This window comes from Manis javanica, chromosome 8 (genome assembly GCF_040802235.1).
Source record: "Manis javanica isolate MJ-LG chromosome 8, MJ_LKY, whole genome shotgun sequence".
NCBI lineage: Eukaryota > Metazoa > Chordata > Mammalia > Pholidota > Manidae > Manis > Manis javanica.
This window is the reverse complement of record NC_133163.1, coordinates 38546012-38573205: the sequence shown is the minus strand read 5'-3', so window position 1 is coordinate 38573205 and position 27194 is coordinate 38546012. Positions and strand designations below refer to the sequence as shown.

The window sequence follows — 27194 nt, the reverse complement described above, 5'->3', positions numbered from 1 at the left end:
ATATTTAAACTACTGAATCCCATTTTCCTCATGTATAAAGTACAGATAACATTACAGGTTGGTATGAGAGAACTAGACACCTAGTATATGGTAGTGTTTGGCACATAGGCTTTAATAAACAATAGCTATTAAGCCAAGGTCTGAACAAGGTTTAGCCTTGTTTACCTTCAACTGGATCAGACGAATAGATGTTACTACACAGTTAAGCAAAGAAGACAGTCCTGCTTGGTATGACTTATGAAAATCTTTTTGACTGACTTTATTCTTGGAAGAGTAAAGGAAAGAAGTGTAAAGTGGAGAAGAGTAAAGGGAAGATATACCATTGAATTGACACCTTTATCAATTTTTGTTAACCTGTTCCTTTAAATTCTTGGTACACTGCCACATCTTTTTTTCTTCCTTACCCCCACCTCCACATTTACTTGGTACCAGTTGTGCCAGTAATACATAAGGAGATGCTAAAGGAGTAAGCTACACCTGAAACAGCAGCTTATTGTAGGTGCCAGTATAAATTCCTGTAGCTTATAGGCAGTATTGTTCATGTGGTATGGTAGAGGGTGGGAAAGTACTGGAGTCAAAGAAACTTGAGTCAAAAGTAGTTTGTAGCTATAACTGTTCTGCCTGTGTAACAACTTTTGTTTTCAAGTTACTGTGTACAGCTTTAGTAACCCTAGACTTAATCATCGTTTCTCTATGTTGAGACTACTATGTAGATGCAGCCTTAGGTTATTGATTAGGCCACTTTTAAGATTTTGGCTAGAACAAAAACATCCTCTCCAATTTGATATGTCAGGGAGGAAACACCTACTTTGGACAGGCTTAAAGCTTCATCCTGGACTTCTTGTGAGAGTTCCTTATGTCTGCAGTAATCCACAAGTTTGTGTAGTTTTTATAAAAATGTATTCATACAGTAGACAAGTCTTTCTATATAATTTAATTACATGAATCTTCTATTCCAACTGTGGTAAGAACCATCTAAAAAGTTTTATTCAAGCAAAGGCAAACTAAAATAAATTTTCTGACTTTTTTGTTTCCTCCTCCTCTTTCTTTTTTGTTAAATAGGATAAGTTCTGAACGTCGAAAAGAAAAGTCTAGAGATGCAGCGAGGTCTCGGCGAAGTAAAGAGTCTGAAGTTTTTTATGAGCTTGCTCATCAGTTGCCACTTCCCCATAATGTGAGCTCGCATCTTGATAAGGCTTCTGTTATGAGGCTTACCATCAGTTATTTGCGTGTGAGGAAACTTCTGGATGCTGGTGAGTGGTTTTACAAGGGCATAATAGGCCTAAAAATCAGAAATTAGAAATAATTAGCAATTATATTTAGAAAGTGGTCAACTCTCAGTTTTTAAGATAATATCCTTTTTATTACCTGCTTTTAAAGCTTCAGTCAGTTTTTAAGGTATTGGCCTTTCCCTCCTATTCTCTTGCTGTAGTTACCTACTTAATATATGTTACATGACCCTTCTTTTTCAGTGGTTTGCCTTGCTGCATTACTTTAAATAATCATTAAAAGCAACTGGCAAATCTAATTTTTGTCTCCCTATCCTTTGGCTTTGACTATTCTATGTTAAAAGGAGAGTGACAGGAAAAAAAATACATGAATATGTTAAAGTATCTTGGGAAACTGTATTGAAACATCTAAATATTACTATGATTTAAGTATAGCTTTTAAACTATTTTCTTCCTCTTTCACCCTTTTTAGGTGACTTGGATATTGAAGATGAAATGAAGGCACAGATGAACTGCTTCTACTTGAAAGCCTTGGATGGTTTTGTTATGGTTCTCACAGATGATGGTGACATGATTTACATTTCTGATAATGTGAACAAATACATGGGGTTAACTCAGGTAAAATACACGTTAAGAGCCCTTCTGTATATGTTTTTTATGATTTTATAATACAGATCTAATTTTTAAAAATATGTTTACAGTTTGAACTAACTGGACACAGTGTGTTTGATTTTACTCATCCATGTGACCATGAGGAAATGAGAGAAATGCTTACGCACAGAAATGGTGAGAAGAAAAGTCTATTGTTTGATTTAATGTGATAGGTGGTTTTTAACCTAATCAGTTAATAATTTTTAAATTTTGCTATTTTACTGACTTAAGGCAAAACATTTCATGTTTAATAAAATGTTACCCTGTTTTTTGTTAAATCTGTCATAAAAATACCTAAAAAAATTTTTTTAATCCCACCTAATACCATACATAGGTATTATATGGATATAACACTAGATCAAATAAAATGGAAAAATAAATAAAAATCAGGACCATAGAAGTTAATTTGTAACATACAACTTCAAGGCAAGGGGCAGTCACAGTACAGATGATAGGATTTTAGACAGTTATTAAGATTGAGGTGTCAGTTTGGGTTCAGGCTTTTTAAAGGCCCAAGAAAAAGAAAAGAAAAAGTTTACCAAATTTTAAACAGCATAATAATTGCTTATAAACAGCATAATAATTGCTTATTTGACCTCTCAGGATATTCACAGTAGTTCGAGTCTAGTTAGATTACAAAGTTATTACATTATGGATGCCCCCACATTCTTAGGAAGAACAAAAAAGACCTACAAAGACCTCTAACTCTTAGGAATGAATTATTAAAAATAATCAAATGTTCCAAGATTTTGAGAAAGTATTTCTTGATTACAATAACTTAACAATTAAAGAATTAAGTCTTTTTTTACACCTGTGTCTTCTTAAACAGGTGCTGATCATAAGTTAACCTTTGTTTTATGACTGAATGTTGCCACTGTGACAATTTGTCATTATGCTCTGCACTTGTTTTTTGCAGCTTTCCAATTTAAATGTATAAGTTTGTTTCCTCCTGAAATTACAGTACTTTCTGAATAATTTTTTAAATGGTTTTCCTTTTCATCTTATTTATAATAGTTAACCTCTTGTGAAAGATTACTCTGCCAGTAATCTGTTTTCTGCATTTTATGTGCTTTACCTCCTTTATTCCTCTCAACAATCCTGTGAAGTAAACTATTTCTGGTTTACCAGGAAACAGGCACATAGTTATTGAGTAACTTCCCTAAGATTTTGTGGTTAGTAAAGGCAGAGTGTGGGTTAAACTCAGGTGGACTGGCTCAGGCGCACACTTGCTAGTACTTTAGAGCTCTTTTCATTTTTACCAACTCTGACTGCGTTCTGCTGTCATTTTTCACCTTGTCAATAAAGGCCTCTCCTGTTTTTTAATTTCATAACATCTGTTTACTGTGAACTTGAAATGCAGATGCATACTTTTTAGAATTCTCTGTAAAGGAGGAGTAAATACACTCTGGACAAGGACCTAAGTGGACAGCCAGTGCATTTATTATATGGCTTCTAGTGTTTAAAATTTGAGGTTTGTTTTGGCTGCTTAGTGCTTCCCTTGGGCTAGACTGTAAACGGATGGATTTTAGGAAGTCTTATTTTGATTTGGATATTGATGCTAATGCATTATTCTAAATCAGATAAGGTCTACTTAAAATCATGTAAATGTATGTTTTTAATCAAATGTTTTTTTAAAAGCACATGAACATGTTAAAAATCATTCCTAATGCAGTTAATGAATATTCTAAGTTTTGTTGAGAAACAAAAATGCCTATTTGCACTTTTAAAAAAGATCTGTGGAATGCAGGAATGCATCACATTTTCACGGTGCACTAAGAGCCATTGGTATGTTTACACAGCATAGTCCTATTATTCTTTCATTTAAATTCTAAAATGATGATTTAGAGTTCATTAAACTGTTATAAAGTAGGATTTATTTCTAGAGGGCTGAAAATTCAGTTTTTTTAAAGATTTCTTCCATTAGGAAAATGCTAGTACTTTTCAATTACCTTTGTTTTCAAATTTAACTTGATACCCCAATCCAAAGGTGTTGGCTTTACAAAGGTCAGTCCAGTTCAAGCTTAGATAACGAAGGACTGAAAATACCTCAAAGAATTTACATGTGGATCTCTGCTGCCACCACAACCACAACACGCACACAGTTAACGAGACCAGAATGATTCTTGTGGCATCTTTTAAAAACCCATTTCAGATGCTTCTAGGGAGGGCAAATTCAATCCTTAAAGGTGAACTCAAATAACTTGTATCAGCACCAAGGCTGCCCTAGCTTGCCTGGTTCCATTATGAGTATGAGCTAGAACTCTTCATCTTCCTCAAAAGTCCAGCATTTCTACTAAGTAAACCTAAATTTAAACTTACTACCTTGTTTCTTTTCTACTTGACACTTTCCTTTCAATATAGTTGTCTTAAAATCTACAGATTTTTAAAAAATTCTCTTCTCCCTTATTTCCATCAGTTTTCAAGTTTTATGGATTCTGCTTCTTCGTCTTTGGTCACCCTTCTTTTCACTCCTACTGCTACTGCTCTGCCCCTCATTACCACCATTGTATTTTAATTCTATACATATATTACTGCTAGATTAACGTCCCTTAAGTTCCTGATTTTTCTTCTTGACTCAGAATCCCAAGGCTCTGGGTTAGCACCCTAATTTTGCCTTCTATTGTGGTCCTGTTACTTTGCTATATGTACTTTATACTGCAGCCAAACTGGACTATCTATCTACTTGTTCCCCAAATGTACAGTTCTCCCACATCAGTGCTTTTCATTCTCTTCCTTCTACTGGGAATATCCTAATTTATCTCTACTTACTGAAATTCTAATGTATCTTTTTCTAAGAAGCACTTCTTGATTTCCTCTATACTGGAAGTTATCTTCTAATCTTTCTCTATACTTCTTTAAAGTGTTTTTGTTAGTCTTGGCACTTACTCTGCATTGTATTGTTGTCATTGGCCTCACTACGTCTACTAAATTTTTAACTTCTTTAGGACAGACAAAATGTCTTACTCACCTTTGTAAGGGTACAATGTCAGGACAAACAATATGGCTTACTCATCTTTCTAAGGGTGCAATATCAGGACAAACAGTATGTCTTACTCATCTTTGTATTGCCAGGTCCTGAATAATGAACATTTTTTATTTGTTTTGAACGAGACTGATCAGTGAAGATAAATCAAGTGACTATTTGCTTAGTCACCTGTTATCTCATTTTTTATTACATGAGGTTTGGAATGGGAATAAATTGACTTGAATCTAACTATAACATTGCTTTTTAAAAAGCCATTCAGTATATTTTTTTTCTCCTTGTAGCAAAGTAGAAATAATTTCCTGCCTGCTTTTCAGGAAGACTTAAGGAAAAATCATATATATAAAAATGTTCTTTGCTATTGAAATTTTCTATTTTAAAAGTTCTATAAATACATGGACTGCTTACTGTAAACTGAGCTAACACATTTAGTAAAGGTTCGGAGGAGTTAATTGGAAGTTCTTTTCTTGGGGTGTGTTTGTACAATAATAGCACACTTGTAGGGCAAATTCATGCCATATTTATGCTTCTTTGTAATTTGGCCAACTTTACGGGCTTGAATGTGAAATGATTAACTTATCCCAAATACAGATCTCCTCCCACCAACTCAGGGAATCACTCTTGTTGTGAATCTCTGTTACTGACTGGAGAGTATTAGATCCCTTGGATGTATTGGAGTGGGCCAAGAGGATGTGAATCGCTGTATTCATGCTGAGACATTTAATTGAACAGCGTCTGGGTGCTGGGTACTGTGCTACTTTTACTGTAACAAATCTGAATGTTTTAATAATGTTTTTAAATTTATTTCATGCTTCCATTAGGCCTTGTGAAAAAGGGTAAAGAGCAAAATACACAGCGAAGCTTTTTCCTCAGAATGAAGTGTACCCTAACTAGCCGAGGGAGAACTATGAACATAAAGTCTGCAACATGGAAAGTAAGTAAAATGACCTGTGAATGGTGATTACTGGATTTATAGATAAATTTGTATATCTTGACATTGCTTGTGTTAAGATAGCACTGGAATTGTGATGGAAAACTTAACAGTTGTTCCTTGGCATTTGCAGATTTAACATCCAAAACAAAAAAGTGTAGTATTTAGTACTTTACCGTTGGAGGCATAAACTAAAAATCATGCACATTGTGACACTGGTATATCAAGTTACTTAATCAGTTGGTATTGCCAATCACTTAGTATTTGAATCTTATAAAGCTTAATTTTCTATTCATCATTGTATCATTTCTTTGCTCAGTGCTAAAACATCAAACAAGAAATAACCATCAAACAGCTACGATGACCAGATGAATGAAAAATCAACCCAGATTTGTATGAAGGAAACTTTTTCAAGTTATTCTAATATACCTGAGAAGTAGGTCATGGGTGGTAGTGTAGGGAAAACATTTACTATTTTCAAAACTGTAGTCAATCTAGTAATGACAGTAAGTTTTAGCAAAGCTTACTTGCCGTGTCAGAACTCAACTTTTTATCTCTGCACTTTGTTTGTTAGCATTGTATTTTTTTTTAAAAACTCCTGTTTTCTTCATACACAGGTACTTCACTGCACAGGCCATATTCATGTATATGATACCAACAATAACCAATCTCAGTGTGGGTATAAGAAACCACCTATGACATGCTTGGTGCTGATTTGTGAACCCATTCCTCATCCATCAAATATTGAAATTCCTTTAGATAGCAAGACTTTTCTCAGTCGTCACAGTCTGGATATGAAATTTTCTTATTGTGATGAAAGGTAAGTGAGATACAAAATATAACTTGAAATTTTTACTGTATAGAATTTTTTAACTCTACACTATATAGTTAAGGCTTCCTTCCACTACAAACATTGCATTCAATGATACATTGTAGAACTCAGTAAAGTTAGGTCAAGGTTGTACATTAATTCAGCTCTATTTATTAATGAACATTTACTATGTGTTATGGATGCTTACTCTACCAGATGCTATACAGAAATTAAGATGGGGTCTTTTTCCTCTAGAGCTCCTAATTTATTTTAAGAGAAAATAAATATATTTTAAAGATAGACAATGCATAATTTGAGGAAGGTAGATTACTTTGGGTTATGGCCTAGTAAGGAAAACTTTGGACATATTACTCTACATATTTTCCCTGTGTTGCTTCATCCTTGCCTGTGATTTCTATTGCTGTTTCCCAAATTCATGTTCATTAACTATTTATATTTAATTACCAATTTGGTATTTTTATCTGGATAGGTATTCTTCAGTATTATAAACCAAATATTTCTCTAACTGAACTGTACCACTGCTACTCCAAAAAACAATTTCAAAAACAGCTTTTCCTCTTCTAATGCCTATCATGGTTAATATACCACTGTAGACACATGATTCCAGCAACAAATTTGGAAGACATCCTTAACTTTTACTTTGTTAGCTATACTCATTTGGTCTCTAAATCTAACAGATTTATTATCTATAAATGTGTCTTGATCTATTCTCTACTTTAAACGCTTGCTCTCCTCCCCTGAATTCTTCAGCTCATAATTACCTTTGGCTTGAACTGTTGCTGTAGTCTCCTAAGCTGCCTCTCTTCTAATAGATTTGTGCCCTATTAGGCTTTCATCCAGGTTTCCAAAAAGTGGACTTCCTAATTTTAAAATCAGATTGTGTACTCCTGTTGAAAATGCCTCAATTGCTTCCCTTCATCTTCACACACAAAAACTTATATTTATAAAAATATTAGAGAAGGGCAGATTTTTATTGATCAAAAGAAGGCGTGCATTTTGAAATGCTGAAAGAAAAACAGACTTGCACAATAAAATCTAAACTTTTATTAGCATGGCAAACAAAGATATTTACAATCTGGCCCCTGCCCACTTCTCCAAATTAATCAGGAGGAGCGGGGTCCCTTCCATTGTGGCCCCCAAAACCCTACAGCCAGCGAGCTCCACATGTTGGTTTATTCTTAGTGCCTTTGCACATATTTTCCCATTCTGCAATGAGATTTTCAACTCCTAACACATACTTAACCTTCCAAGAGCCAGAGATTACATCTTTTTCTTTGTGGGGCTTTCTTTGTTCCTTCCCAAAACTATATTGTTCCTTCTACATATGTTTGTCATAGCATTTTTTCTACTATGTTTTCTGGTTAGAACTCTTTCTAGGAAATTCTCACATTTATAACTCCTAAGAACCAAGACTCAGAAAAATTTTTGCCCAATTTTGAGACAATCTAATACACGTATCAGTCTTCTAACATCCAACATATCCCACAAATAGCTGTAGTATTTTCTGTACTAATTTACATTTATAGTCATTCTGCACATTTCCTTGAGCATCTGCTATGTTTGTGGTATTATAACTGGCAAAAGTAGAAATGAAGATTAACAATCTTTGCCCTCGAGACACTTAAAATGAATGAATAGTATACTGCATAGTTGCTTTAGATCACAGATTGCCTAGTCCATTAAAAATACTTCTTTTATATAAAAATAAAATTGGTCTTCTAGGAAAATAAGCTGTTTATATTTTCACATCTTGCATTCCTTAGCAATAGACGTAGCTCAACTCAGATTGAGAAGCACTGACTGACATGTAAATAAATCAGAGCTTCTGAACTTATTATACAAGGCCCTCATTAATCTCATCTTCCTGCCTGCTTCTCCAGCCTCACCTCTCCCCATTTGACCCCTCTTACCACATAAGAGTCTTTGTTGCCTGTACCATGTCAGGCATTTTCTCAGCTCTATGCTTGTCATGTACCTTCTTCCCGAAATGGATTTTCTCTCTTTGATTCTCTTGTATACTCAACTCATATAAGTTTTCTATAAGAAGCTGCCCATTGTTACACTATTCCTACTTACAAATAGGGGTGGTTTCTCTGATTCCTGAACAGACTCTCCATCGTTGCAGATACTACATCATTTCATAAGTAGTATGGTAAGTACACCATAAGATGAGCTACATGTTGAGTTTTGTCTTTCTTTGCATTTTCACACCCAGAAAAATGCCAAACATAGGCATATAAAGTTTAAATAATGAAAGGTTTTTAATTCCATAGGAATTTTATTTAAACATATAACCTGTATAAGACCAAATAAAATAATTTTTAAAGCATAATTTAAAGACTTAGTACTATTGTTGCATTTTTAAAAAAACAGTAATTTCCTTTGTAATGCTGCCACCTAGTGTAAATGTGTTCAGGGATAGCCCTTTGTAAAGAATTCTAGAATTTGGCATGGTTTGGTTTTTTTTTACAAAATATCTTTCTATTTATCTATTTATTTATTTATTTTGGAGTAAACTAGCAGATCTTGCCTTAGAGTGTGAAACACAAACACTATTACTTTTAATATTTCTTAGAAGGATATCTTCCCTTTGTGTTTTCTATAATGAGTTGTTTTTTTGGGCACAGTACATGATATAATTTTTGCTTGAATTTCAATTAGAAAGTGCTTTGGAATATAAAGTCTGAGAAATCAAAAAGCTTAACTCATGTTTTGCTCCCAGGAAAGAAGTGAACATTTCTGTTTAGCATGGTTATAAGAAAACAGCTTTCTCTTGTGAAATGGGTTTCATTTCAGACTGTGGTTATAGAGAGTAATAAAATCTAGTCTCTGTCCTGTTAAGAACTGCCAGGGAACCAGAAGGGGTAACTGGATTACTTTCTAGTCCATTTGATACTATGTCATCTGAAACGAATTCCTAAAATTTTATGTAATTAATTTCAAAATCTAAGTATAAGAGCATCTTCCAAAACCAACATAATAGGTATTTCTTAATTAGTTCTTAGTGTGGATATTTTTGGTTGATACTAAAATTTTACAGTAGATACCAATCCCCTAAAGTGAAACCTTACTTAGGGAAACTGGTATGTAAGAATCTGGTTTTGCACACACACATGTACACATACACAAAGAATCTGGTTTTATGGGAAAATAATGTTATGGGTTTAATCTACATTTTAAATGACTACCTTTATAATTGTTACTTAATTTAGCAGTACGTTCTACCTATTAATACCCTTTTCACCAAGAGTTATGTACAATAAAGTATGATAAAAATAGGTAATGAGTTTGGATGAAGGGGATAAAAAAAGGATCAGATAGCAGGCTGCATCCAGAGGACTTAATGAAATGCATAGTGCCGCATTTTTTTTGTTACTAAAGGTGAGAGGTAAATTTATTATAAGCAAAAAAGGATGCCCTTCTTTTTTGACAGTTCACTTGTCCATAAAATTAATGCATATAAGTTTCTCTGGAGATGCAAAATTTTTCTTTATTAGTTAGTTTCTCTTTTAACTTCTTTTATTCTTTACTTACCAGAATTACTGAATTGATGGGCTATGAGCCAGATGAACTTTTGGGCCGCTCAATTTATGAATATTATCATGCTTTGGACTCTGATCATCTGACCAAAACTCATCATGATAGTACGTACAATGGAAGGATTCATTGATATTCTAATTATTTAACTCTTGCAATTTCTTTATTGTTCAGTTATACATCTAACCTTTGGTTAAAATTAACCAGTCTTCCTACACTAAGTATTTTAATTGATCACCTCATAAGGAATATTCACCATAAAATCTATGTTTTGTACTTGTTATAATCAATTCCAGTTAAAGCAGGATCCTTTACTAATACTTAAAATTTCCCTGGCATTTTAAACACAAAGAATTTAAAAAAAAGTTTCATAGACTTGGAGCATGAATTTCAGACTTCATATCTAAGTATTCGGAGCAAGGTTGGCATAAAGAAGACATTCAGAAAATAATTGCTCAGTCAGTGAATATGAAAGTGACCAACATCATGTATTCTATCTAGTGTACTTGACATGAGATATAATATTCAATTTTACTCTTATGAGTATATTTGAAGATTCCATGGTAAATAAAACTTAGAAATTTCTCACTTGCCTGTTTGATCTGTAACCATGATGACTTCCCAACATGACTGGGGATGCCTGAATGTCAGTGAGTTAGTGTGATTAGCCTTGAGCCACAGAATGGGCCCAAGTCTGCAGTCAGGGCCCTAGTAGTTGTGATATAATCATTACTACTTAACCTAATATTTTCTCTTCCAAATCAGTAATTATTTAAGATTGCCTAAGTTGCCAAAAGACCTCAGCATATTGGTTGAGATGAGCACAGCTATTTGAAGCATCTTTTGTTCGCTGGAAACTATAACAGGAATATACGGAAATGATAGCAGTACCACATTCTTGAATATTTTCTGGAATCAAGATTATTCATTCTTTAGTCCTTCTGATATTGTCAACATACCAATCATCAAAGGAATTTAGTCACTGCTGTCCCTCATTCCTGGCATTCATTTTATTTAAAGTGAAGACAGACAGGAAAGGACTTTATTTAGGGAGTTAGGAGAATCAAACAGGTACATTTTTAGCTATGTTGGGGCTTTTTCTCCCTCTCAGTTTAAACAATTACAACTGATGCCATTAAAATAAACATTTCTCCCCATTTCTAAAACAATGACCAACATTTAATATTTGTTCAGTTGAAAATTCAAAGTTATTTTCTCTGTATGACTCCTTTTCCATTTCACTCCTAGTGTTTACTAAAGGACAGGTCACCACAGGACAGTACAGGATGCTTGCCAAAAGAGGAGGATATGTCTGGGTTGAAACTCAAGCAACTGTCATATATAACACTAAGAACTCTCAACCACAGTGCATTGTATGTGTAAATTATGTTGTAAGGTAAGCTTGGAAATAAATATTTTGGGGGAACAAGTAACTTCTTTGGATACTCTGTTCTTTTATAGGAAGAAAAGATTATAAACATGAACTAAATTTTATTTTACTTTAGAATTCTACTTAATAATGGTTTTCAAACTGACCTGAGTTTCCAGGCCAGCTTTCTACAGTGATTACACTACTACCAGTAGCTAATTATCCCTATCTTTTTCATTCTCATTTTTAAAAATATCTTGAAAAAAATACCAGATCTCCTATGGATTAGTTTGTTCTAGTCATACAGCTATTAGTATGTGCATGCTATCTAAAAGCAGATATGAATTTTGTAGGAAGAATACTAGCCTTAGAATAGTTAGGTTTGTGTCATAGCTCTGTCATTGATTAGCTAGCTCTGTGACCACTGGGGAAATGAAATTTCTCTGAATTTTATCCAAAGGAGAAACGATAATAGCTACCTCAAAAGGTTGTAATGAGGATTAAATGAAATTCTATGTGAGAGTACTATAAAAGGCTATATCATAACACATGGCTCATATATTCATGAACTCTTCTCTTAGTTGATTGGCTTGTGAATATTACAGATGTCATAAACTACTCTTTCATTTGATATGTTTCAGTAGGTGACTGCCCCCTTCTGGTCCATCTGCCATGTTACCACCAGGCTGTTTTCTTGCATGGATCTGATCATCTCAAGTTCCTTAGAATTGTTTCAAAGATCCTTTATTACCCCCCAAGATAAACCCCTGCCTACTTGTAGGACTATTGTAATTATTTTCTGTACTCCCATGCTTTCATACATTTAGCCCTTTTTCTAAAATCGATGGCCCTGTGTATTAGGAAGACTTTGGTCATCAGTTTTTATTTTTGCCACTTCTCACACCATCCTTTAATGTTTTAATATGGGTGTCAAAGGGTTCTTTTTGTGACTTTCCCATTATGTAAGAATCACCCACTTGGAATGTCCTCCTTTCCCCCTACCCCAATCCGCCTAAGAAATCCTACTTAAGCCTGAGTTACAGTTTGTTGGCTTCTCTGGCACACATTTTAGCAATTACCACTTCAATTAACTGCACATCTACTTTTACACTGAGTTATAATCTTCATGAAGGCAAGGGTTAGGTATTTTAAACTTTGTCCTTGGTTCATTTCACATGGTAAACAATATTTGTTGATTAAAGGAGCAGTAAAATTTGTATTTAGGTCAAACATGAAAATAGAGCTGTTGTTCATCCCTCTTCAACTTCTATCCTGTAGGTAGGTGGTTCAACATATATCAGTTTCCTACCACCAGAGAAAATATGGCACCCCTCTTAGAAAGACTTTGGTCATTCATCTATGTATCTTTATATTCTGGGCCCATTCTTAGGTCATGCCTCATGTATCAGTGCCAAAGAGTTCTTCTGTGCCAATTTCATTGTATATGAATAAGCACAAAAATCTTGAAGATCTGTTTGTATCCTTCATGTATTACATTTCTTTGTCATCACCACCACTCTTCCCAAAGAGAAAGCTGAAGTTTATTCATTAAAATGAAATATTTTAGTGAACTTTAATAGATCTTTATTTCATATTGGTGTTTTAAACCCTAAATGTAACCAAGTGTGTATGAGAGAATAGGTTAAAGCATCCTAAAAGGTTCCTTTTCATAAAGCAGAAGTTTTTAAGAGACAAGATCATTTCAGAGTCCACACTCACCCCCACCCCCTAATTGTGTCAAATGCCCATTTAAGAATTACTAATCTCTTTTTTTTGACAGTGGTATTATTCAGCACGACTTGATTTTCTCCCTTCAACAAACAGAATGTGTCCTCAAACCAGTTGAATCTTCAGATATGAAAATGACTCAGCTGTTCACCAAAGTTGAATCAGAAGATACAAGTAGTCTTTTTGATAAACTTAAGAAGGAACCTGATGCTTTAACTTTGCTGGCCCCAGCTGCTGGAGACACAATCATATCTTTAGATTTTGGCGGCAGTGGTGGGTCTTTATTTGTTTTGTTAATGCCTCAACTATGTTTTAATTGCTGCGAGCCCATTTTTAACTGAAGTTTATTCTGACATTTTTTTGTTGGTGATCATTTGGACATGTGGTCTTACATATTTCATTTTTCATAGTCTTCAAAGTATTTGCTTAAATATTTTTGCCCCTATAATTTCTCAGCATTCCTGTTTTTGCTAAGTTGTTGGAAATTTTGCTTAAAGTGTCCTTAAGATGTTTCTTCCCACTTTTTTTTCTCAGCTGCCCTGCAATTTTTGTATCCCACTATTATATTTTCTCCACAATTTGGCAGTTACATGGCAGTAGGTATAGTTGCTTTAAAGGATAAATAAGCAATCAGTCCACAATATCAGACATTGAAAACGGAAAAGTATAATTTCCAAGTCTGTTAAAGTTCGATGAATAAAATGTATGAAGAGGTTGAGATTGCAGAGATTTTTTTTCCCATATAGATTAACAGGAGTTGTTAATAGTAGATTGGAAAGATAATTCAGACTATAGTTATACCATAATATCTGTAAACTTTCTGATTAAGGAAAATTTGGTAATATTTTTGTTTGTGTGAAGTAGACCTTTTGTAAAAGGAGGTATAAACTATATGTGTTGAAATCTAGATATTCTTTACACTAATTTTTTGACCTATAGACACAGAAACTGATGATCAACAACTTGAGGAAGTTCCGCTGTATAATGATGTGATGCTCCCCTCATCCACCGAAAAACTGCGAAGTATGAATTTGGCAATGTCTCCATTACCTGCTTCTGAAACTCCAAAACCACTTCGAAGTAGTGCTGATCCTGCACTCAATCAGGAAGTTGCATTAAAATTAGAACCAAATCCAGAGTCATTGGAACTTTCTTTTACCATGCCCCAGATTCAAAATCAGCCAGCTAGTCCTTCTGATGGAAGCACTAGACAAAGTTCACCGGAGGTAGGTATTATCGTATAATAAGGATAACTTAGGTTTTAGTGTTCAAGATGTATCTGTGAACTTGATATCATGGGTTTATATGAATTTTAGCACAGAATTACTACAAAAGCTATCATGTGCTTAACTCAGACCTCAGTGCATGTTTTAGGCTCAGAGATGGTCTGGAACATTGGGAAGGAACTGGCTTAACAGAAGTCAAAAAGTAGAACTTAACGTTTCTCCTCTGTATCAACAGGACAAAAGAAGTCTTGAATTTAGACATCCACAAAGAACAGTACTGTGTATGCCTTTGATTGCTCTAAGCCCACATTACTACCCTTTGAGTTGAGAATTGTCCAGTGGCAATAACAAGGCTTAAAAAGGAAAGGACCCTAACTAAGCTCTTTGCCCAATTTAGTCCAATTTCCATCACTGTTGTAAATTTCTGGATAAGTATAACATGAAAATACCAAGTCTTAACATAGTAAATACTGAATAGCTATTTTTAATTCAAGTTCTGTCTTAAAATAGTTTTCCTATAAATACAATAAAAATAATCGTTTAGAGCCAGGCTGGGCCAAGACTAAAGGTGTGGCATAGGTTCTGTTTCTAAATCTAGATGGATTAAATTTCAGAGCTTCTTATGTCTAAAAATATGCTCGGAGTAGGGCAACACAGATTTGAATATTATGACTGCATAAATGAGAAACAAGCAGTAAATACATTTACACGAAATACTTATTGATACAAGCTGGCAGTAATAGCCAGAGATTTGAAATCACGTAGCTTTCTGGAAAATATATCCTAAGCTCTGATTGCCCAGCCTAGCACGAAAATGTTTGATTTGTTTTATTTTAATGTAATAGAAGTAAATCTAATAAAAGTGCTAAGATGGGGGAATCAAATCTTACGCTTAGAATACATAGCTATAGTTTTCTAGTTAGAATTCTTACTCAGAACTCCTAAAATAGTACTATATTCATTAAGGTGAATGCAAGTTAAAGAACTTAAGTCTCCACCCCTACCCAACCCCAGAGTAGATATGAGATTCTTAAGGTCACTATAGGAATGTGGCCTCTCAGTACAAAAGTAGATTCCACTGGATCTGTCATCTAGTTATTAGCCAGTTAAGTGCCATATAGGAGTATAATCACTAGATGAATTTTGTTCTGTAGAGTAAGCACATAAATGCATCTTTTAATCTTAATTTTATAAGTGATGTTATGTTGTATACAATAAGAAAAGTACATATTGGCAAAGTCAGTTGTTGTAAGTGTAAGCTCAAAAATTTAACTTCTCAGTTAGATAAAGTGTGGTAGATGATAGTGTCTTTGTCGTGTATTCTCTGAGATCTGGTTTGAAAATTGAAAGAACTAGCAAAATATGCCAGCTTCTTCAGGAAAAAGTGAACACATTTAATACCTTTTACAGCCCAACAGTCCCAGTGAATATTGTTTTGATGTGGATAGTGATATGGTCAATGAATTCAAGTTGGAATTGGTAGAGAAACTTTTTGCTGAAGACACGGAAGCAAAGAATCCATTTTCCACTCAGGTATATGAACTTATATTTTCTATTAAACATTATTAATTTTTAGTCTGAAAGTGACTTTGGGTTTAACTTGTTTTTCTTTTGTAAGGTATGACCACTGTAAAAACTCATGTATTTGTTGTTTTAAAGGACACTGATTTAGACTTGGAGATGTTAGCTCCTTATATCCCAATGGATGACGACTTCCAGTTACGTTCCTTCGATCAGTTGTCACCATTGGAAAGCAGTTCTGCAAGCCCTCAAAGTGCGAGCACAATTACAGTATTCCAGCCGACTCCAATGCAGGAACCTATTACCGCCACTCCCATTGCCACCACTGATGAATTAAAAACAGTGACGAAAGATGGTATGGAAGACATTAAAATATTGATTGCATCTCCATCTCCTACTCATGTACCTAAAGAAACTACTAGTGCCACAACATCACTATATAGTGATACTGGAAGTCGGACAGCTTCACCAAGTAGAGCAGGAAAAGGAGTCATAGAACAGACAGAAAAACCTCATCCAAGGAGCCCTAACCTGTTATCTGTCACTTTGAGTCAAAGGTATTTATATGTAACATTAAAGTTACAGTTCTTTTATTATTTTTGAGAGAAATTTACATGATGGTAAACTATAACATAGCAAACTTTCTGAAGTATATGCTTTAAGAAACATAAAATTGACATACAAATTCTGAACTTAAAACAGTACTCAAGTCATAGTTCTAAATTGGCTTGTGTATTTTCTATAATCATATAACCTATCTAAATATAGGGGGTAGAAGGTCTTCTAATTCCTTTACCAGCCAATAAGTTCTGTTAATATATAAAAATTGGCCTAGTTTCTTGAAGGTTAAATCAGACTAGTTAATAATCCTCAGTGCTTCCATTTCTTGGAGCTTTTTTAAGCTTATCTGAAAAAAGGCCTTTCCCACTTAAGGGTGTTTCCAGTTCCCCATTCCCAGTTGAGTTTGCTGGTCTTTAATCCTCAGTATTCAGTGTAGGTATTTACAAGTTGACTATTAAAATTTTATGTATGGTTATAATTTTATTTTTCATTAGATGCTTAATAGAAGATTAGCTATATTATAGGTTGAATAGGTTTTTAAGAGCTACAGTAGAAATCTAAGCATGATTGATGACACTGCTTCTGTGGAGCTAGTTTGAGCAAACTCTGTACACCACTTACATTTTAAGTTACAATTTCTGTATATAATTTGTAATGGGATTTGACATACTTTACACTTAAGGCATGGTCAAAGGAAGCACTTTTAACCAGTCAGTGGTATAGTGTGTGGAGGAAATACATGATTCCTTCTCTACATGCCTAGACCAAGTCCTAGGTATCAACAGCAATAGGATAAAGCACTGCCATAACCTGCATTCCAGTAGTCCCAAGAGTATCTGTATATTATATTAGGTGGAATGAAAGGCCAGTATTCAATCTTCTGACTTAAAAACAAACGTCGACTCAGTTCTATCTTATAAATAGGGAAATGCATATTTTAGGAAATTTTCTGTTTTAAAAATTGAGCTTTGACTTTTAAGGTGATAAACTTTAGTATTCAGGAAAGTTCTCTTACGTATAACATATTCCTTAATGATGGAAAACAGGCATTATTTATTTTGTTTAAAGCTAGTTGGATATTTTTTAAATAAAAATAAAACAACCATTATTAAATTTTTTTTCAGATCTACCATTCCTGAGGAAGAACTAAATCCAAAGATACTAGCTTTGCAGAATGCTCAAAGAAAGCGAAAAATAGAACATGATGGTTCCCTTTTTCAAGCAGTAGGAATTGTAAGTGTGAGAGAGTATGTTTGCTTTTCTAGTCTAGTTAATGTGCTGTTTGTGAGTTTTATATGTATATAGGTAACTCCTTGTTTCTTGCAAATACTAGTTATATTTTCAGAAATTTATACATTTGTTCTTTTCACTGTACATGATATTTCTTAAAACTACATACATTTAATGAATACATTCTTGGTGTAAAAATTCCCAAGAATGCAGATGTATTTTGAGTAAAAAGTAAGGTTGTATAAAGATGTATTTTGAGTAAAAAGTAAGGCTATAAATGCCACAGTTGCCAAAATGAGTGGCAAAATGACTACTATAGCAGTGTTGAGAGAAAACATTAAACATAATTTAGGACAGAATATCATTTAAGAAACCTGCCAACATATTATTCAACTTAAACCAATTTCAAAGTTTTTGATTGAAAAATAACTTTACTGTTTTTAGGGAACATTATTACAGCCGCCTGATGATCATGCAACTACTACATCACTTTCTTGGAAACGTGTAAAAGGATGCAAATCTAGTGAACAGAATGGAATGGAGCAAAAGACAATTATTTTAATACCCTCTGGTTAGTCCATTCTTTCTACTCGTGAACATCACAGAAAAACTTAAAATATATGAAACTTAAATTTAGGAGCTTTACTCCAAGTGGGAGTGATTTTTGTTTCTTAGCAAGATTAAAAAGTAAGGTAGCATTTTATCTAATGGCTGGAACATAGGCATATCTATTTCAAAACGTAAGTTTAAATTTTTAGTAATTATCTTTGATATATCTGTGTGCTATCAGTACTGAACAGAAGCTGCAACACATTTTTATGCTTCTAAATTGATTACTCCATTGTGCCTTCATTGTATCCTTTAAACACTTGTTTAAAGGAAATAGCACCAGTAACACCTCATTGCACTTAGAGCTGTGGTTTTGCCCATTAGACTTAAAAACCCTTCCATAGCTTATTTGTCTTATTTTCCCCAATACCTAGCATATAGTGGGTGTCCAATATTGATTGACTAGGTGAATGAATACTTACTTACACATCTCTTTGTTTTTCAGATTTAGCATGTAGACTGTTGGGGCAATCAATGGATGAGAGTGGATTACCACAGCTGACCAGTTATGATTGTGAAGTTAATGCTCCTGTACAAGGCAGCAGAAACCTACTGCAGGGTGAAGAGTTACTCAGAGCTTTGGATCAAGTTAACTGAGCTTTTTCATGATCTCATTCCTTTTTTTGGACACTGGTGGCTCATTACCTAAAGCAGTCTATTTATATTTTCTATATCTAATTTTAGAAGCCTGGCTACAATACTGCACAAACTTGGTTAGTTCAATTTTGATCTCCTTTCTACTTAATTTACATTAATTCTCTTTTTTAGCATGTTCTTTAATGCCAGATCACAGACAGCACACTTTCACAGTTCTTTGTTATTTCAACCATTGCATTGCAGTAGCATCATTTTTAAAATGCACCTTTTTATTTATTTATTTTGGGCTAGGGAGTTTGTCCCTTATTGAATTATTTTTAATAAGATGCCAATATAATTTTTTTTAAGAAGCCAGTAACCTTTCATCATGATGAGTTTGAAAAATTTTTACTCAGTTTTTTCACATTTTACATAAACAGTAATGATTTGCCAGCAGTACATGGTAGCCACAATTGCACAATATATTTTCTTAAAAAAAATACCAGCAGTTACTCATGCAATATATTCTGCATTTATAAACTAGTTTTTAAGAAGAAATTTTTTTTGGCCTATGAAATTGGTAAACCTGAAACATGACATTGTTAATCATATAATAATGATTCTTAAATGCTTGTATGGTTTATTATTTAAATGGGTAAAGCCATTTACTTGATATAGAAAGATATGCATATATCTGGAAGGTATGTGGCATTTATTTGGATAAAATTCTCAATTCAGAGAAATGATCTGATGTTTCTGTAGTTACTTTGCCAGCTCAAAAGAAAATATCCTATCTGTAGTTGTGGAAATTTATGCTAATATTGTGTAATTGATATTATGCCTAAATGTTCTGCCCACCCTGTTGGTATAAAGATATTTTGAGCAGATTGTGAACAAGGAAAAAAAAACCATGCTTTGTTAGCAAAGTTGCCTAGTGTGTTAATTTGCTCAAAATTTGATGTTTGATTTTATGCACTTTGTCGCTATTAACATTCTTCTGTTTTCATGTAGATTTCAATAATTGAGTAATTTTCAATAATTGAGTAATTTTCGAAGCATTATTTTAGAAATATCTAGTCGTCACAGTAAACATCTTGTTTTTCTATGTGCATTGTACAAATTTTCATTCCTTTTGCTTTTTGTGGCTGGATCTAACACTAACTGTATCGTTTTTGTTACATCAAATAAACATCTTCTGTGGACCAGGCCCCTTTTGATCAGCTTATATGTTAAAATTATAGTTGTTTCAATACCTCCAACTCATAAAATTGTTAAACAACTTTAATTATTTTATGAAAATTACATTGCTATTGATTACTTTTCCTTTTATGTTATTGCCATCACCTTTATGTATACTGTGTCTCTAAATGTTATGTTAAATAACTATCATGTTCCACTGTAAAAACTATGCTTTTAGAAAAGAAACTTGTCATTTACAAATTTAATAACCTATTAAAGTAAAACAAAATTTTAATGTTTTAACATAAATGGGATGAGTGAAGCAAATTGTGTAGTCACATAATATTATAAGGGCTACTAGGAGTTCCTCTAAAGATTTCTAATCTATTCCCATTCACAGATGAAGAAATTCAGACCCTTAGTGAACAGATTTGTCCAAACCTTAAAGGTAGTAAGTGGCAGACCAAAGATTTAAACTTGAGTCTTTATACTCTAATAAGACAGACACTACAGCAAACCTTGCTTTCTGTTTTAATACTATTTTTTTCAAAAATGGCTTTCTTCATTTTTTTTCCTGTACTTTTAAAGTACAAATAGCTGTATCTCTTTTCTGATTATAAAAGTAATACATTCTTACTTCTAAAAAAAATCACATAAAGATAAAAAAAAAGAAACAAAAATCACTAAATTCCTGCTCCTAAAGGTAATAAACAGGAAATTATTTTTTATGGACAAATTACATAAGCAGTGTCAGAGACTTCAGTCCTGTGCCTGAGTTTACAGAATTAACATATCCTGAACAAAATGAACTAAGCCACAGATCTTAGGTGGCTGTTTTTATCTTAGAATAAAGAAAACATGATTATAATTACATGAAAATTTGGGAAGAAAAGAAAATAACTAAGACTCAATCCAAAATTTTGCAGGCACATGTATACTTCACCACAAATACTATGATCTTCAGCATTTAATTACAGGTAGTTCTAGAGGTATTTTAGAATAAAGTTGTTTAATATTCCTAGATTGAAATAGCAAAAATTTGGCTTATTTTGGTAGTAAATTAGCTTCGGTCATGAACTAGAGTTTTATGTATAGTTTTCAAATGTTAGTAAGTGGCCAGAGAATATAATGACAAGAAGTCAGGAAATGACTCATGAGAACAATAATTTAGAAGAGAAAGATATTTTAGATGACCGTAGAGCTGGAAGAAAACAAGTACCCACTTCTTCGTCATTCCTACAATAAACCTGGAGTGCTTGAAGCTCTTTGAGATAGCAGAACAAGCCTTCCTTCCCAGCATTGTGCACTTTCTGAAACCATCAAATTGGTTTATAATGCTTTTATCCAGGAAGTATAACCCTGTCCTAGCAGCTATAATTCTGTAATAGCGCTTCTCCCTTTCCTGTGCCTGCCTACACTTTTCCCTTCTCTGGTTCTGATGTTAGTGAGTGACCACAGTATTATTTTCGCACCTGAAGAAAGTATGTCAAAGGACTAGTGTATTTTGTTCATTTGTTCTAAGTCTCACTACTAACTTGGGAACTAAAAAGTAGTTCCTCAGAGTACACTGCTGAGTACAATGGCTTTTAGATTAGGACTTAAAATGAATCTAACAGCTATCAAGTACAATATGCTAGACTGTGCTAAGCATTTTCACGTTACCTCATTTTGTAGATGAGAAAACAGTCGGGCCTAAAGTTCAGGGCATTTGAGCTGGCCATCAGTGCTTCTCTGGATGCTGCTGTGCAGTGCTAGCCAGTCCACTAAAAACCTTTTCCCCATTGTTATCTGTTTAAGTAGCAAACAGGAGAAAGTAATGAGACGGTAGGGAACTCAGGTCCTGTGTCCCTTGAAGGTAATGAAATAAGGGGACACAGATGTTCTAAGAGGAATGTCAGGCCAAATGGAAATGAATAAAAGCAGTGTACTAAAATGCTATTTGGTGTGGTTTGAATTTGAACTAGAGATTTGGGTATCTGGTTATGAAGACAGTTTAAATGAAGTGGTGTATAAGAAGCACGATAAACTAAAAAGCTGTGTGGTGTGGTTCTCCCACAGCTGGCTGGCTGGCTGAATAGTCACGTTTTTCTTCAAACTTTGTATAAATTCACAGCTACCATTACAAATCTTAATTTCTCCCAAATCTCTGAAGTACACAAAAGATGAATTTAAAGTTACTGGCTTTATGAAAACTAAACATTGTAAAAGTTCAAATTTCTAACAGCAACATTAAAATCAAGTTGTAAAGAATCCAGAATCTTTTTTTGTTTTTCTAACAACAGGTTTGGTTAAATCAAACCTTGAAAACATGCTGCTAGCTGGAATCCACACAAAATGTAAAGGAAAAAATCTCTCACTCGCGTGTTTTTTAAATGTCACTAATCACTTTGCTCATATTTCAAACTTTTAGCGCTGAACCTGTTGTCCCAGATCATTTTACAGAGAATTAATTCAGTCTATAGAATTTGATAACGTAAATTATCTCCCTAAGTATAAAAGCTACATTCACCTTGCCACATATTCTCCTGTGAACGTCTCCTGGAACTTTGTTGTGTTTACACCTTTCAGAAGTTTGGACATAATTTTTATTCTTACCTGTAGTGGACGGTTTTATCCAAGACGCTGCCCAGACACCCGATCTCCTTGTACTATTTAATTTCTTTTATTCCCTTGACTCCATTCCGGGACGGAGAGGAAAGACAGGTGCCTGAGAGTGGCAGCGATCAGACCTCTGCGGGGAAAATACCAAGGATGCGGAAGGGACCGGATACCCCCCGTCCCTGGTGCCGGGGCTACTACATGATGAGGATGCGAAACGAGCCTGCGGGAGAAACTTCCCCAAGCCCCGCCCACCGCGCTGCAGGTCACGCCCCGGTACGTGCTGGGGCGCAGCACCGCAGCCCCGGCCGCCGCCGCCGCCCTCGGCCCCGCGGCCCCCGGGCTGAGTGCCGGAGCGAGGCTGCCGCGTGTGGTGCGTGGGGCGGCCGCTCGGGGCGCCCGCCTACGTGTGAGAGCGCACGTGGGAGGCGCGGCCCTCCCGGGCCAGGGGTCCTCGCTGCCTTCTGTCTTCCGTGACTTGTCGAGCTCTGATGCCTGGCTTTTCATCAGTGTGGTTTTGTTTTTCCGGTTGGCGGGGTGCGTGGGTCAGGGAATGAAATTTGATGTGTTGCTGTAGCGCTGTCTCCCGAATTCGCAAGCAAACGCTTTGTGGTGTGAAGCTGAGCTTTGTAGAACCGAAAAGTACCTGCAGTCTCCTAACAGATTGGAGTTTGCTTGACTGCGCAACAGTTTAAAAAATATTCGTTATCTACTAATCCGGTCAAAAATAGAGTTGTTCGTTATTAATACTCATTATATTTAAGTTATTTATAATGTTTATTATATTAAATAAATTATTTAAATACGTTCTCCTTAAGGCACTCGAAGATTTAGTTGATACAAAGCACGTTGTGCCAAATGATTTCCCTCATTTGTGGAATATAACAACGAAGCAAAACTGAAGGAACAAAATAGCAGACTCAGACTCCAAGAATGAACTAGTGGTTACCAAAGGGGAGGGCAGGTTGGGGAGATTGAGGGGTATTATGTTTAGTACACATGGTGTGGGGGGGTCACGGGAAGAACAGTGTAGCACAGAGAAGGGACATAGTGGATCTGTGGCATTTTGCTGCACTGATGAACACTGCATTGGGGTATGGGTGGGGACTTGATAATATGGGTAAATGTAGTAAGCACATTGTTTTTTCATGTGAAACCTTCATAAGAGTGTATATCAATCATACCTTAATAAAAAATTTAAAAAATAAAAAATAAAAATAAGTAAATAAATATATAAAGCACTTTGCAATATCCCTGATTAAGTAAATGTAAACCTTAGCCGCCTCAGGTGTTCAGTTTTAGTTTTTGGCTTGTCGTGTATTTTGAATTTATTGTGTACCCACATCTTACTGAGACCAACTATTGAGAATCCTCTGGGTGAAAATAATCTTGTTGGACAAAAAGGAGGTGAGTTTACAGAATACGGAAAAGCTTGGGGCCTTAAACTTAATCTGTAATTAAAATGTGATTGCACAGTTTGTTGTAAAGTACAAAGCCAGGTATTGTTTAGAATAAATAACCTGGCCTCTGCATATCCACAGCTGACTACATTTTAATTGTTTTCTCCTGGAAAATTTTCAAATAGAATTTCTTAGAAAGTAAGGGTTTATCTTTTAAAGAAGTGGTTGAGGTGTTTAAAATATTTTTTACTAATAAAAACTGATCTGTACCTCAGTCACCTTGTGTGTTTTTGTTTAATTAGAGAGGTGCCATTTAAGGAGTGTACTGCAACTCATGTTGGCCTTATGGATGCGAAAGAAATCATAAACTGGTGATTCCCCACAGAGAAGAGCAGGCTGGGGGGCTGTAATGTTTAGCACAAAAGGTAAGGCATTTAAAAAAGTTGAGAAACTTCATATATAGCCTGTCAGGTAGACTAGGGCTCTGTTAAGACAAATCTATTTTTCAGAGACCTTTGAAGTATTAAAACATTAAGAAACACTATTTTATGTAGTAATCCTTCCCAAGTATTTCTGGGTAACATTATTTGCTCTTTGAAACAAATTTTTTTTTAAATGGCTTTTCACACAACTGCTAAGACAACTCTTTAATTGGAGCATTGAACAAGCCATGGGGTAAGTCTTAATAAAGTGTTGTCTGACACCCCAGTCCATTGGTAGAATATTTTAAGTAGAAACCAAATCAAATGAGCTGCTAACACCACAAATTGAAGAAGAGCCAGCACAGCCTGGGTAGGTGCTTTGCCTCTTCCTGGGCAAAATTAGCTGCAAATATTGGCTGCCCCTATAAACTTCATGTCACTTCACCTTTAGCTTTATTACTTCCCATATTTTTACCCTCTGTGATCATTTATGCATGTCTTATCTCCCCTACAAAGTTCGTAGTATTTTCAGAGCACAGTTCCCATTTGATTTATCTTTGTTTCTGGAAGCTTCCACTCTGGTTGCACAAGGACAGCTCACGCATGATTGGAAGGTAGAAGAGAATCTCATGTGACCTGGGGAGCAGAGAATTATGATCAGAGGAATGGAATGGGGAAAGAGGACAAATTTCTAGCTCTTCCAGTGAAATCCATTCATTCAGTGAACAACTACTGAGGGTTGAGTGAGTCCAAGATGTTTGCTGTGTTCTGAATGTTTGTGTCCCTTCAAAATTCATATGTTGAAACCTAATCTCCAAGATGATAGTGTTAGAAGGTGGGGCCTTTGGGAAGTGATCAGTTATGAGGGTAGAACCCTCATGAATGGGATTCATGCCTTTTACAAAGGAGGCTCCAGAGAGCTCCATCATTCCTTCGGCTCTGTGAGGATGCAAGAAGTCAGCAATCTGCAAGCAGAATAGGGCTCACCTTGGAACCTGTCCATGCTAGCAGGCATTCTGATCTTGGACTTGAGCCTCCAGAACTGTGAGGGATAAATGTTGGTTGTTTTTAAGCTAATCAGTATATGGTATTTTGTTACAGCAACTAAGACAATGTTACTTGAAGACCCGTGGGTGACGTAAATATTCTAGAATATAGTGCCTGCCATTACAAGTTTGGTTAATTCCCATGGTATGGAGGTACTAATACATTCAGCTGTAATTGGACAAACACAACTGAAGGCTAAATAAAATTTTTATTGGTCATTTAAGATGTTCTGAGTCACCATTACCTTTTCTTTTCATGAGTTGCCACTAGCTTGATAATCTGTATCCAGGCCAGACTGCTCCCCACAGGCACCTCAAATTTGGCTTCTTAAAAACTAACTTTTGATCTGTCTTCCAAATGGCTCCTCCTCCTGCATTCCCTGCTCAGTGAATGGTTCCACCCAGTGTCCAAAACCAGAGCCCTAAAGGTCACTTCTCACACCCTTATCCACCACCTTCAGTCTGACTCAGTTCTTTTCTTTACTTAAATTTTCCTTATGGAAGCTTTCAAAAGTGTGCAAAAAATAAAAATAAAGAGGATAGTATAATGAGGCCCCAGTGTCCCTGCAGTTTGGGTTTCCTGGGATACTCAGAGATGGAGATTGCAGGTCATTTATTAGGGAGTGTTCTAAGGAACAACACATGTGGAAAGGGAAAAACAGAAGTGGTCAGAGGGAGAAACTGAGCTGAGATGCAGTCCCAAAAGGCTTTCAGCAGCCACATGGAGAGCTCTGGACCTGGGTTAAGTAAGCCCTGAGAGTTCTACTCTCATGACCTAATCTCCTCCCAAGTTAACAGGGAGACCCAGAGCCCCCATGCTGATAGTCACTGGATGTGGGATGCCCCCTTTAGTGAGGTAGTTGTCTGCAGCCAAGACAATGCCCAAAGAAGACTGACAGCTAGGGACCACTTCTGCTGCATGCCCAGCGGCCAGGAGAGCAAGTCTTCCATTCCTGCGACATGTCGCTGTCTCAGCATTGATCATAGCACCAGTTTCAACAACCACCATCATCTAGTGGCTTTCTCATCTGTACTTTCACACGTCCCTCCGGTCCCTATTCCCATTATTTTGAACCAAATAACAGACATTATAGAATTTCATTTGTAAATAATTCAGTATATGTGTCTAAAAATTGCATTTTTTTCTGACATAACCACAATACTTTTCTCACACCTAAAAATTAAATACAATGATTTAGTACCATCACCCCCTCAAAGTCAACAACTTAGTCTTTTTGTTTTTGTTTCTAGGTATTCTCTCATCACCCCTTCCCTCCATGTCCATCAACACTGCTCATCAGTTCTTCCTGAGGCTCCTCTGCCTCCCCTCTTACTGCCCCATCCCTGCCACACTGCGTTGTGGTCAAACTGGCCTTTCTAAAACAAAACTGCGATGATGTTATTTCCGTATTTTAAATTTCTTCAGTGGAATAGTATAATGACTGAATGTAAAACAGTAATTGGGAAGTGGAATGCCAGAGGACTTCTAGTTCCTGCATTGCATTTCTGTATCTTTGTAATATTTTCTAGGGAGTATGCAGGGAATGCAGGAGGAGGAGCCATTTG

The 27194-nt window shown here is 35.3% G+C and overlaps 1 protein-coding gene and 1 long non-coding RNA gene across 2 annotated transcripts in view; one reads left to right on the top strand and one right to left on the bottom strand.

Annotated features, from left to right (window-relative positions):
• HIF1A (hypoxia inducible factor 1 subunit alpha) overlaps positions 1-20190 on the top strand; it is a 37039-nt gene extending 16849 nt beyond the window's left edge. Inside the window, exons 2-15 of the mRNA XM_017672141.3 lie at positions 1063-1253; positions 1702-1847; positions 1931-2015; positions 5685-5797; positions 6412-6614; positions 10164-10270; positions 11412-11559; positions 13313-13533; positions 14200-14486; positions 15897-16019; positions 16146-16564; positions 17693-17801; positions 18243-18369; positions 18853-20190. Of these exons, the coding sequence (XP_017527630.1) occupies positions 1063-1253; positions 1702-1847; positions 1931-2015; positions 5685-5797; positions 6412-6614; positions 10164-10270; positions 11412-11559; positions 13313-13533; positions 14200-14486; positions 15897-16019; positions 16146-16564; positions 17693-17801; positions 18243-18369; positions 18853-19004 (2431 nt within the window). The 3' untranslated portion in view covers positions 19005-20190. The remainder of the gene's footprint in view (positions 1-1062; positions 1254-1701; positions 1848-1930; positions 2016-5684; positions 5798-6411; positions 6615-10163; positions 10271-11411; positions 11560-13312; positions 13534-14199; positions 14487-15896; positions 16020-16145; positions 16565-17692; positions 17802-18242; positions 18370-18852) is intronic.
• LOC140850740 (uncharacterized) lies at positions 920-25480 on the bottom strand. Its single transcript, XR_012133802.1, has 2 exons — positions 22758-25480; positions 920-1282 (listed from the first exon to the last, which is right to left on the bottom strand). It is a non-coding gene; the product is annotated as an uncharacterized lncRNA (long non-coding RNA).
• Between the last annotated feature and the right edge of the window lie 1714 nt (positions 25481-27194).